Genomic DNA, 13,791 nt, shown 5'->3' with positions numbered 1-13,791 from the left:
TTACACATCCCCATTGCACAAGACCCTGGGCCCAGATGGGTTCCCATTTGAAATTTTTTAAGATTTTGAGTTCTATTTTGTCAATAAGCATATATGTAACATAATAACAAAGGCAATCCAATATGTAATATGCTAGCAAAGCAATACTTAATATCTCTTAATAAACAAGTATCGGTTATTATATATGTGACCTAATAAAAGGGAAAGAACAGTGAACAAGAAAGTGTAGTGCCTTTTCCTATAATAAAGCAGTTCTTACAGCCAAAAAAAACCCTACTATACCAGAAAGATCTCCAAGGCCCCCAATACAGCAATCCTGTACAAAACCTTAAAAACACTTACTACCTTTCACGCATCTCCGGACGATTCCAGATATTTGCTATTAGCTCAACCCCTTTTAGACCTCTTCTCTAACAAAGTATCCTATTTGAGACATAATATATTGAAGACTCCTGCTTTACATAAAAGTTCTGCTAGTCCTACTCATTCTACCCCATTAACTTCCTCAGCATCTTCTCTTTGCACTGCCATGACAACCTTTAATATCCCTACCCCGAAGGAACTAGGTCAGACCATTAAATCCATGAATATAGTCACAGCTCCATCTGATCCCCTTCCCACACTATTCATTAAGAAGTTTTTGACTACCCTTTATTCTCACTATGACTCAGCTGAGTCTTCAGACCAGGAAGGCTCCCTGCTCCTGAAAATCTGCTGCAGTTTACCCTAAACCCAAACTCGTATCCAAGTCCATGTCCGACCCCAGTAATTTTCATCCCATAGCTAACCCTCCTTTCCTAACCAAAATACTTGAGGCCACTGTTCATACACAGATTACAGACTTTATCATTAAAATTAATATCCTTCATCCATAGCAGATAGGCTTCCACCACAGTCATAACATGAAACAACAGATTACAGACTTTATCATTAAAATTAATATCCTTCATCCATAGCAGATAGGCTTCCACCACAGTCATAACATGAAACAACCCTACTAGGTCTTACCACCTTCATTCATACTCACCTTGATCATTCACAAAGTGGTGGTCTGCTTTCTTTAGATATCACAGCCACTTTGTCTCATTGATCACACCCCATTACTTCAGCATCTCCAAGACATTGGCATTTCTGATACAGTTTATAACTGGTTTCAATCCTATCTAATAGACAGTATAGTATACGTTACAAGAACACAGTTCCCCCTCCCTTACGCCCCAGAATCAGGAGTACCATGCTATGTCCTACTTCAATATCTTTCTCCATTACTCACCTTAGCACAATCTGTGAGCTTTACTTTGTCTATGCAGATTGACATCCAGCTTCTTTGTGCTGTAGATCTTGATACCTGTTATCTCTCCACAATCAATGCTAAACTTCAGTTATTAATGTTAAAGATAATCGTCTCGTTCTCAATCCTGACAAATCTAATGTACTCTTCTTCTTGAATCACACAATCAAACATTTTTACCATAGTTGTCTAGTCCCATAGCTGACTTCTACTCGCATCTTTAATGTCTTATTGGACACTGACCTTACGTTTTGACCACAGATAGGACGGGTGGCTCAACGTACTTTCTACAGGCTTCATCTTACCAGATCTATTCAACCACTGCTACAGCCCTCAGCATTAAATATCCTTATTCATTCATTCACTCACTCGTAATTTCCCAACTTGATTATTGCAATTCATTATACAAGGGAATCGGGAGGAAAGATTTACATATACTTCAGGTTGGTTCAGAATACAGCTCTCTGTACCATCAACAAAGCTGGCAAATATGACCATATAACACCCCTCTTAAAAGCAGTGCATTGGTTTCCCATAACACACAGGGTTACCTATAAATTGCTGCTTCTGGCTTTCAAAACTTTATATCCAGGTAAATCCACTTATCTCTCTTGTCACCTCATGCATTACTCATTACTTACCCCCACGTACTCTTAGGTCCCTTAATCAGAGCCAGCTCATAGTGTCTTCCTACAAGAAATTAGTCCACGAGCACACTAGAGCTTCAGATTTCTCATTACAAGGGCCCCACCTTTAATTTTCTACCCTTACACCTGAAACTACAAACATCTTTTTCTCAATTTAAAGCTGACTTGAATACTTTTTTTGTTCAAAGATGCTTTCTACTAATTCTGCTCCATTCTTGTGCAGGCCACCCAGGTCAACCCCTGGGGTTCTATGAAAACTCATCTGTTTTATTCCTCCCTTATCTTTATGAATTAATGGTATTCTACCACCCTTCCCTCACTCTCCGTCTTGTGTTTAAACTCATCTTATTTTTATTTATTTTTAATTCTTATTAATTAATATTGTAAGCCACCTAGATGGCATTGTCCATATGGTGGGGTAGTAAATATTAATAAACTTGGTAGGTAAAAACGTGTGTAATGAAACCCTAAATAATGTGTTTTACAATACTAAAAACTAGATACCTTATATACTTGAATATAATCCTATCTGATATAAGCCAAGTTAAGTTTTCCTCTGAAAAGGGTGCATAGTGTTGGGGAACACTTTGTGAGAAACACTCGATTAAATCTCTATATTAGCCTTATAAATCTCAATTTTAATTCATTTAAAAGGGAGGAAAAAAGATCTCAGAGATCCAGCTTATAAAGATTGAAAGCTTTATCAAGGGGATCAAAGTCTCAATCATTGATCCTTAAAAAAACCTCCATTAGTTTTCTATGCAGTGAACTTAACTCCCTTTATACTTACTTTTACACCAACACTAACATGCAGCACCTTCCACAATAAATATTATCTTCTTTTGAAAGTTTTCAGAAGCAACATTAAATATGAAAATATGCTAAACATTATCAGACCTAGCCAGAAAAGTTGCACTAAGCACTCAACTTAATGCTTGCCGATGCCTTTGTGAGGACAACATGCCCCCCTCCCCAACATCTCCCTCAGTTTCTCTCATGCCCCCCTTCCCCCTTGTTTACATCTACAGCAGAGCTCAGGCTCTGGATTTTTTTTCTCCTTCCTCAGTGCAGCATAAAAGGCCTTGTCTTCCCCTGCACAGCCGGGCTTTGCAGATACTCAAGCCACAAGATGCAGGAAGTCCTGCGAGACTTCACCAACTTCCTGCATGGCTCAAGTATCTGCAGAGCTCGACCGTGCAGGGGAAGACAAGGAGTTTGACACTGCACCGAGGAAGGAGAAAAAATCTGGAGTCTGAGCCCTGCTGTAGAGGTAAACGCAGGGGGAGGGGAGTGGGTCTGAGTTTAACAAATCAGGCGGCATGACCATGCTGATTCGACTATAAACAGAGACCTCAATTTGGGGGCAAACTTTGTAAGCAAGTACCATATCCCTTATGGATAAGCCTGTTAGTCTATATGTTTGCATACTTATACAAATAATGGCAGAAATTATTGGAGTTACATTTGTTTCCATAAATTGCAATTGATTTTGCAATTTAACATTCAGTGTCAACTTGGAATTTTTTAATTTGCAATTCAATATAAAATTGATTCAGAATTTTGAACATAAAATTGAATTTGGATTCAATTTAAAGTGCAATTGAATTTGTTTGTACCATGGTTTTATTTCATTGCACTGCTATATAAAAAAAATAATTAGTACCATTGACAGTGGTATAAAGAAAACAAAAATCTAAAGTTGTGAGCTCAACACGTCAAGGGTCCATTGACTCAAAAACAATGGTATAAGTCTGAAAAGTGGACAGTTGAAAAACCCCAAAATGTAAAAATATGGTATGATCCTGTCTATGACAGCAGAATAAGATGAAAAACCAAAATGGAAAAATGTAAAAGCAAAAAATGTATGAACATGATCTATAATGGTATGCTAGGAAATGCCCTATGTGCATGCAAAAGAATCAAAAACAAGACACAGAGGAGATAGACATTTTACTTGTTCCCCCCCCCCCCCCCCCCCCCCCCCCAACACACACACTCTTAGATGACCATTTGATAATCTTGGACATTCCCCAGAAACAGGAAATTTTTATCTGTAAACCAAAAACACAACCTACTCTAGTATTCATATTGCTTCCATCATCCTGACTTAACAGCAGAAAACCTACTAGGATAGCATGGACTCAGTTGATTAATATAGACCCTTTTAAAGACATTCCCATCCCCACCATCCTTACAGATCTAATAGGTGACAGGTCATGCTTTATCCACCAGGACCATTCCAGCTGGGTAGAAATTTGCAGGATTTGGCTTCATGTTTGCCAGAGTTTTAATAGAATACTTTTCCATCAATTTGATATTTTTTAGTGGTGGTTTTGAAATCATAATAGGCTTTCATACCTCTGGCAGCAGTTTTGAGAAAATACACTCTGCAAATGTTGCCCTAAGTGGGTAACATATTCATACAGTGTGGTGGCACTGGTAAGATTTACATCATAAATCTGGTATGGCAAGTGGATAGGAAGTATCATATCCTTACCTGTCATCATTTTACATGTGACACTCCTGTAGAGCAATGTGGTGTAGCTCCAATGGCCATCAGTACAATGAAAGCTTCATATCCCAGTCTCTATTGGAAGCTGATACATACTTTTTTAAGATGCAGATATTAGTTTTATTAACCATGTTGACCAGAGGACTAGGGGTGATAGTTGATATACCTATTTTCTATACCCAGTACCTTCCATAGATGCTGGATGCCTTGACCAGTGAATTGGGGTCCCTGGTCTGAACTTACCTACATGAGCAAACCCCACCTGCTGACGATATGATTTATTAGCAGGTTAGCCATTATTTTTGCTGTGCAGTTGGGAGTGGGTAAATTTTCAACCCATTTGGTAAATGCACAAATAACAATTTCCATAGGAGGACTACTGAACCTATCCACTCAATTTGAATTACCAGGTCATGGTAATTCCATTGTCTCTCAGAGGTGCTTGATAAGATAATGGTGAAGGTTGGAATAAGTTAAACAGCCTCTGCTGTATATTTTTACATCCTGCTGCTTATGAGAGTACTAGGCCACTTTTCTCAAGATCTGTCACCTCGATGTTCAGCATAGGGCTCATCATGGACATTTTTGGAGCTCTGGTCTAATTTTACATTCTTAGCCCCTTTTTTATGGAACTCCCAACCATCCTCTCTGCAGTTAAAATGTCCTATAAGAGGGCTTTTTGTTTTTTGTTTTTTTAAATCTTTTTTGGTGTAAATTTGCATATGAAATAAGAGACAAGAAAAATAAAGAAAACATCACAGAAATAATATAAGGAAGAAGAAAGTTAAGCCCACATCATGAGGAGAAAGAAAGAAAAGTACTAATACAAAAAAATCAAAAGGACTGCTTATAGCTCGAACAGCCACCTTCAACAATTCCATTACTGTTAACACTCCCTGCCAATTCTTCTTTTATGTGTATATTTGCAAACTACTACTACTACTACTTAACATTTCTAAAGCGCTACTAGGGTTATGCAGCGCTGTACAATTTAACATAGAAGGACAGTCCCTGCTCAAAGAGCTTACAATCTAAAGGACATGTGAGCAGTCAGTCTGATAGGGGCAGTCAAATTGGGTCAGTCTGGATTTCCTGAAAGAGGTGCCGAACGCAGCATTGAAGAGGTGGGCTTTAAGCAGAGACTTGAAGATGGGCAGGGAGGGGGCTTGGCGTATGGGCTCGGGAAGGTTGTTCCAAGCATAGGGTGAGACGAGGCAGAATGAGCGGAGCCTGGAGTTGGCGGTGGTGGAGAAGGGTAATGAAAGGAGGGATTTGTCCTGTGAACGGAGGTTTCGGGCGGGAACGTAAGGGGAGATGAGGGTAGAAAGGTAGTGAGGAGCAGCAGACTGAGTGCATTTGTAGGTAAGAAGGAGAAGCTTGAACTGAATGCGGTATCTGATTGGAAGCCAGTGAAGTGACCTGAGGAGAGGGGTGATATGAGTATATCGGTTCTGGCAGAATATAAGACATGCAGCAGAGTTCTGAACAGATTGAAGAGGGGATAGGTGGCTAAGTGGGAGGCCAGTGAAAGAGTAAGTTGCAGTAGTCAAGGAAGGAAATGAGTAATAATCATACAGCAGTGCCCTAACAAAATTAATGTACACTAAATGCTAAGTAACCCATAGGTATAAAATGAGTCTCTATTAGAACAAACAGAGAGAGAAAATGATCCACCAATGAGCAAAGCAACAGAACAAAAAAAAAAACAGATCAGCAGAAAATAAAAAGGAATGATGTTTATTACAAACAATTACCTGACGTGGCCACATTTCACCCATAGGCTGTGTCAGGGGTAAAAACTGAAATACAAACGTATATATAATTTAAAATCATAAATAATACTACAACAAATCAGATTAAATAAAAATATTAAAAACATGCAATTCAATTACTTATATACATAAAGATGTGAAATATAGTCTGACATAAAATCATGCGTATTTGAAAGATTAAGACAGATATGTGACAAGCATAGTTGAGTACATGCAAAGGTAAGCATTTCACTATATTCAAGTATACATAGTAGTGTATATACAAACAGGGAGGTCCTTTTACTAAACTGTGGTAAAAGGGGGCCTATGCTAGCATCAGCTCATGTTTTTTGATACACACTGAGGCCCCCTTTTACCGCCGCTTAGTAAAGGGGCCCCAGTGTGATCTGTACAGGAGCAAAGTCTTGAAAACAGCTAGAAAATCGAAAAGGACTCCTACCTATGGGGGAACAATTTTAAAAGATTTCCTCTACTAGTTAAAAACTAATCCAAATAGCCTAAAAAGAAAAATTTAGTTAAAGAAAAGGGGCTAAATCAAAACATTGAAAACTGAATAAAAACCCCATTGCACAATAAAAGCCGGTTAAAATGGCATAAAGGCTCCAATTTACATACAAAACCTTCTCTACAAAAGGGCAACACATCCACTTTTTAGGCAGGAAACATCAAACCTGCCATGTTGAATGCAGCAGGATTTTATTCATTTTGGCAAAGGCCAGAGGTCATTATTAACAAAAAGAGATGATTCATTCAAAAACCATTCAAAACTCAAGATAGCAACCAATCTGAGACTGAATATCTTCTTTATCCTGCAGTTGAAGGTTTAAAAAAATGGATTCGATTTAAAATATTAAGTTTAGAAAAATTTGATCTTTTACACAAGCAAGAATTTAAAAAAAAAAAAAAAAGAATAAAAATCACAAATACAGCTGATGCCCATCTCAAACAGCTATTTTGCAAGAAAATCACATAAAAATGGTTTAAATAGTTTTGAAAAATGTGCGTTCTAGCAGCCGTCTTGGGTGCGTTCCATTGACGCGAATGACATCACTAGAATGCAAAGATGCAAGGAACACCTTTAAAAGCTATTCACCGATACATACTGTCAGAAAAAAATCAATTTTAAAAAGCCCCAGGCTGTAAAAAAAATCCATAATAGGTTGCACATATATAGTTAAGATCATGTATATTAAAAAAATGTGTTTGCCAGTTACAAACTATATATACAAACTATATATTAAGATATATATATATATATATATATTAAAATGTTACCTTAAATATTACTTGAGTTGAAATAAAATATTTTATATATTATATTTCTCTATAGGAACAGAATGTGTTACAGTTCTAATATAATATTTAAGAATAGAGGGAATTGCTCAGAGCATGTGGTCGCAACATGTGCCGTATTTCTAAGTTTTAAGATATATTTTGATTCTATTCTACTACTACTACTACTACTACTATTTAACATTTCTAGAGCGCTACAAAGTGTACGCAGCGCTGTACAAACACAGAAGAAAGACAGTCCCTGCTCAAAGAGCTTACAATCTAATATTCTCCACCAATTACCTATAAGGTAATAAGATTTACAATTGCAAGAATAAGGGGGAATTAAATATTATATTTGTTGAATTACATTAACCTGCACTGCAAGGTTTAAGAACATGCGCTCAGAACATAAAAGGCCATATATTCAAATTTAAAAAGGTTTATTTACAGTACAGGTAATAGTAGTAGTAATGTAATAAGGTTACAAATGAGGTAGTTTTAAGGATCTTGCTACAGGAGAAATTTGCTACAAGATAACAGATCTGAATCATAAATCATAAGTTAACTTACAAAATCTTTGTTGCAGAAGGTAACAGGAGTCCAGGAATCCTTACAGCATCCATTGGTGGGGGAGGAGGGAAGAGCAGAGAAAGAGCAAGGGAAAAAAACACTGAAAAGGGGAGCTTGCTCCTGGCTTTTATGTCTCTAGGGGCACTGAGCCCTGGTAATTTGCAGAGGAGCATGGTCCTAGGTGCACTGAGTCCTGGGTAATTTGCAGAGGAGCATGGTCCTAGGTCTGGGCTTCTGCTGGCAAATGGTTTATTGTAGCAAATGGCTTTCTGTTTGTTTCATTTTGAGTCTTTTGTCTTTAATGGGTGGAGTTTCACACATCTCCAGTCTCTCTGTCTGATGTTCCATCTTCAAGCTTTATTATGTTGATATTCACACCCAGCCACAAAGATTAGCAAATATGAACATATACAAATCCTCCACATATATTCAGAACTGTCTTAACATATCTGCTGCTATATTACTATCATGTTCTTTATTATAATGCTACCCAAGATCCTTCTGTACCATTAAATGTATATTTCTAATTATATTTCCACTTATCATGATGTATTGTAAGCCACATTGAGCCTGCAAAGAGGTGGGAAAATGTGGGATACAAATGCAATAAATAAATATAGCAAAATATGAATGATCACACATCAATTCAAACATTATATATACAAATAGAAATAAATAAACATAAACAAACATCTTTAAAAGCCATATAGTTAACCATAGCAATATATAATAAAGGTCAAATAATATATGTGGTTATAAAAAAAAGAGTAGTCCTTTTTGATGATTATAAAAATACTGGTAAATCAGCCTCCTGCTTAAGACCTTTCGACATTACAGTGTCGTATTTAAAAATAAATCTCTGTTCTGCCTGTGTCAAAATTCTGTCAGTATCTCCTCTCCAATGTGGATGAATTTTGTACAACAGTGTGAAAGACAAATCATCAAATTTGTGTTGGTGAACTTGCATATGTTCAAGCAATGGTTTGTCACAAACATTTCTTCTTGCACTTCTGTGTTTGATAGCTTGTTCAAAATCCTCTTGGTCTTATCAGTATATAATAGTTCGCATGGACAAGTTATCACATATATATACCATGTGTGTTGTTTGACAATTAGGTATGAACCAGGGGCATATCTGACGTTCGGCGGTAGGGGGGGCAGAGGCTAGAGTGAGGGGTCACATTATAGCCCCCAGCCACCGCCCCCCCTACCGCCGTCAACCCTCCCCCCCTACCGCCATCAACCCTCCCCCGCCTACCGCTGTCACCTACCCCCGCCAAAGTCTGCTTCCTGCTGCCGGTGCCTTTAAAAATATTACTTCAGCTGGCGGGGTAGGTGACGGCGGTAGGCGGGGGAGGGGTGACGGCGGTAGGGGGGTCCAGGGCAAAATCTGCGGGGGCCCAGGCCCCTGTGGCCCCACGCAGATACGCCCCTGGTATGAACTGAGACTTTATTCTGCTTCCTGAAACTGGTTTTGTACAAATACCTTTGTCTTAACATTGACATGACAGACTGAGCAATGTAAGCATTAAAAATCTCCCCAATTTCTTACGTGGGACCAGAAGTGCAGATGGACCTAGGATATCCTGCAAATTCTTCTTCCTGTTAAAAGCCACCATGATGTCTCTATCTGCAAAATGGGGAATTTTTTGTACAATGGGGCCAGTATTTTCCCAAATTTTTAATTATTTCATGAGAGAAATGGTCATAATAAAGGGTACACCCAACTTTATCCTGATTCTCTCTAGAGTAAGTGGTGTCTATATTTCTTTGGGCCTTCTGTATAGCTCACTGGGTAACTTGTATTATAACATCTTGAAGCCATAATCCTTATCTGATTCTCCATATCAAGAAGTTCAGAACAAATCCTTCTTACCCTCAGAAACTGGCTATATGACAAGTTACATTTAAAGGTATTGCTGTATCAACTCTCATAATGAGTAGGTGTTCCCAACATCGTCGCATTCTAATTTTTACCCTGACGCAGCCTATGAGCAAAACGTGGTCACATCTGGTAATTGTTTTTGTAATAAACAGCTTTCCTTTTTCATTTTTGCTGATCTGCTTTTTTGTTCTGTTTCTTAGCATTTAGCGCACACTAATTCCGTTAGGGCCTCTTTTACTAAACTGTGCTAGCAATTCCCAGTGTGGCAAATACACCGCAGCACATTCATTTTGAATGGGCTGTGTCACATTTGTTATGCAGGAATCACTAGTGTGGTTTAGTAAAAGAGGTCCTTAGTGCACTAACCTCGGCTACACAAAAAAACCAAAGCATGTATGTTCACAACATTACTCTTCCGCATTACGACTATTCTGTGGCTTTGCCATATAAACTTCATCTTACCACAACAGCACAATGTATTTATTCACACCGGAAACAGTAAATTCCGGTACTATGTAAGCCACATTGAGCCTGCAAAAAGGTGGGAAAATGTGGGATACAAATGTAACAAATAAATAAATTAGTAAAAGGGTCCCAAAGAAAATTACTCAAAAGCTCACTTCAAAGGGGAATAGGAAAACTTTTTAATTAAGAAAACAAATAACAAATTCCACACTCAGTGCTCAAACAAGATCAGTACTTACCCCTGTTCCCAATTAGGTTCACCCCTTACCCTCAGACTTCTCCAAATGAGAAGGTCCCAGGAACACGTGTCTTTATCCTTATAGCAGACAAGGCATTTACATAGTAATTTTAAAAAATAAGTTGCCCCTGTGGCAGGAACACTTGCTTTAAGGGATAAAAATATTGCTACTTCATCATGGATAGCTCATGATGTGTATATATAGAAGTGTTTTGACCACTTCTATATTTCCATATAGATAGCTATCTTTATTTTTACAGAACAATCGTAACACCCAAAGTTTATCAGCCTCTAAGGAAAAGGAGACTGGTAGTGTGGAGTGGGTGGAAAAGAATCTTGTGAGTCTCCAAACCTCCTTCAGCTTCTGCTACATTCAGATATTTCCTAGGAACATATGTTAGAAATTTGTGTCTTCTCTGGATCAGGCACCTTAAAGAATATCAGTTAAACATTTTTGCAAGAGAATTTCAGGTGACAAATATCTAGTAACAGGAAAGTTAAGAAGACATACATTTTTACTGCTATAAACATTCTTTAGAATTGTTTGATGTAAATTCAGACTAGCCTTTATGCCTGAGGTACCAGTTATCATCACAGTTGTATGAATTTGGATCTTCAGAGGAACACTTCCACTTAAGTCTTCGGCTTTGAAATATATCAATGAAAGTAGGTGAAACACCTCATCTCGTCATTAATCCAAACGATATTTTAAACATTTTCTTCTTTTCAAATATTTTATCCAAACTGTGTTCATATTCTTCTTCTTTGTATACTTTGTATATTTTTTTCACTCCGTACTTTATCAACAATTTCAAATGCACAAGTCCATCAATAAATATGTTGATAAGTGTAACTTATCTGAGTTTTAACGGGGGGGGGGGGGGGGGGGGGTCACCTGTTTCACACAAAAGCTGTTTCAAGGCAAACCCCTGTTAAAAAAAAATGAAATACAAAAAATGTATTATCTAACTCTCAAAAGTCAAATGAAATCAGCCCAAGAAACAAAGATACCTTAATCTTCATACGATGTGTATCACAACCTGCTTCAACACTAAAAGATGGCCGCAGCATTCTGAAAGCTTTTAAACACCAAGGTCAGTTGATATGCAATTCATCCAATCCCAGAATGGCTTTGTCAGCATAGAAGCCATTGTGCCTAGAGTAGCCATTGATTTTCCTGAATAAGCAAGATTGTAAGGGGAAGAGTGATTCAATGAGTTAGAAATAAGTCAGATTGGTAACGGGGGAGGAGTGGGAAGTATAAGTTGGGAGGGAAGGAAGTTTTAGGGGGTCGTGATTAACTACCTGGGGTGAGTGTTAAAGTTGAGGTGCAAAAATGAGGAGGGAGGGTGCTGAGCATATGATTATCTTAGATCTATGCTTAAGTGTTTGTGTGCCTGGATTGCATATAAAATGTGCTTGCTGCCTCGATTGCTGCTAGAGACCCCAGGTCCAAATAAGCAGGTAGCTGATGCTTGTATGTGCCTCTGAGCAGATGTAAATTTTGATGGGTGGAACTTTTAATAATACGTGTATATTCCCATATTTTTATTGACTGCCCATACCATGCCATCTTTGAATCTGTGTGTTCTACAGCAGTGGTCAACCAGTGTGTTGGGACACACTGGTGTGTCACCAACATCTAGGAAGTATGTCATCAAAGAATTGACAGACAGCACATTTGTGCTTTAACAATCCTGTGTGTGGCAGGTTAAAAAGTGCTGAGAACAAGGAAGCCAGGTACTTAAATCTCCATTACTGGTCCCTTGTTCTATCACCAGCCCTAACTGGAAATGTTGCTAGCCTCTGGCCCATCACTCTCCTTCACCCTGGCGTCATACAGACACTGGTGTTTGTATTTCCCTTGCATCATTGATAGCAACAATGAAATGATACACAAAGTTTTGTCTTTCTTTAGCTGTGACTTGTAGTATTTAGTGTGTCATGCAGAACATTGTCTGGCAGGTGTATCACAGCAGAATGAAGATTAAGAACCACTGTTCTACAGCTATTGTACATTTAAATCTCTGCATTCTAAAGTAGCACTTAAACGTGTATGCAGTCTACATGTGTAAATGCTGGCATACACATAGTATTTCCACAAAGGCATCTAAAATGACAACCTTGATTTACCAATGGTGCATCATAATGTCTATTTATAGTTTAATCTTTCAGGATTGTAGTTATAATGGATATAATTTATAAGTATTGCTCACTGTAATGTTACCATATATTGGTACCGAAGAATAAATATTAGTATGAGGGCAATTGTGTGTGTGAACAGTTCTGTAGTGTTTCGATTGCTATAATTTGAATAGATGTTAGTGATCCAGATCTCGCTCTTGTGAATTGATAGCCCTAATCATGCTGTTCCATTACATTTGTTCTTTGCTGCAGATTTGTGGATACTGGTGAAATGTCGGAGTCCTTCCCTTATCGAACCAAAGCACTCTTTGCCTTTGAGGAGATTGATGGTGTGGATGTGTGTTTTTTTGGAATGCATGTGCAGGAGTATGGCTCGGATTGTGCGCTTCCAAACACCAGGTAATATTTAATGCTCAATACAGAATTTGAGCTTTGGGTTTCATTCCTAATAATGTTCAAGCTATGTCTTTTCTACATACAAAGTATCCTTTCAATACTAAACCAGGATATTGAAACTTAGTAATTGTGATGGATGTATTCCAAAAATAATATATTAACATTATTTTAAAGCATGGTTTTAACACATTAAGCATGAGGTGACGAGACTGAAGTAACACTTCTTTCAATAAATACATGACATTAAATAATAAGATAACCATACTGAGTCAGGCTATGGATCCATCAAGCCCAGCATTCTGTTTCTGACAGTGGCCAGTCAGGGTTATATGTACCCAGCAGGTTCCAAAAAGTAGCCCTATTTTTCATACCTCATATATCAATAGCCCACTTGAGATCAGCCTCCATAGAGGAAATTTGCAAATCTGCGACATAGTTATCTGTCCACACATTAACATCTCATTACTGCCTTGAGCAGGACACCCGATATGACAGCCAGCAGCCGGTTTGGACAGGCATTCCTGCAGAATTGGTTCGGTGTCTAGAATCCAACTCCACTGCCCCCCCCAGGCCCTGTATTCTTCAGTTCCAGGCT

The 13,791-nt window shown here is 38.1% G+C and overlaps 1 protein-coding gene across 1 annotated transcript in view; it reads left to right on the top strand.

Annotated features, from left to right (window-relative positions):
* The window catches only part of CREBBP (CREB binding protein), an 846,007-nt gene that overhangs the window by 685,303 nt on the left and 146,913 nt on the right, over positions 1 to 13,791 (top strand). The window contains exon 25 of the mRNA XM_030211575.1: positions 13,053 to 13,199. Coding sequence (XP_030067435.1) covers positions 13,053 to 13,199 — 147 coding nt within the window. The remainder of the gene's footprint in view (positions 1 to 13,052; positions 13,200 to 13,791) is intronic.

Source organism: Microcaecilia unicolor, chromosome 8 (assembly GCF_901765095.1).
Source record: "Microcaecilia unicolor chromosome 8, aMicUni1.1, whole genome shotgun sequence".
NCBI classification, from domain to species: domain Eukaryota; kingdom Metazoa; phylum Chordata; class Amphibia; order Gymnophiona; family Siphonopidae; genus Microcaecilia; species Microcaecilia unicolor.
Note: the sequence above shows the minus strand (reverse complement) of the source record. Positions and strands in the feature narration are given on the sequence as shown.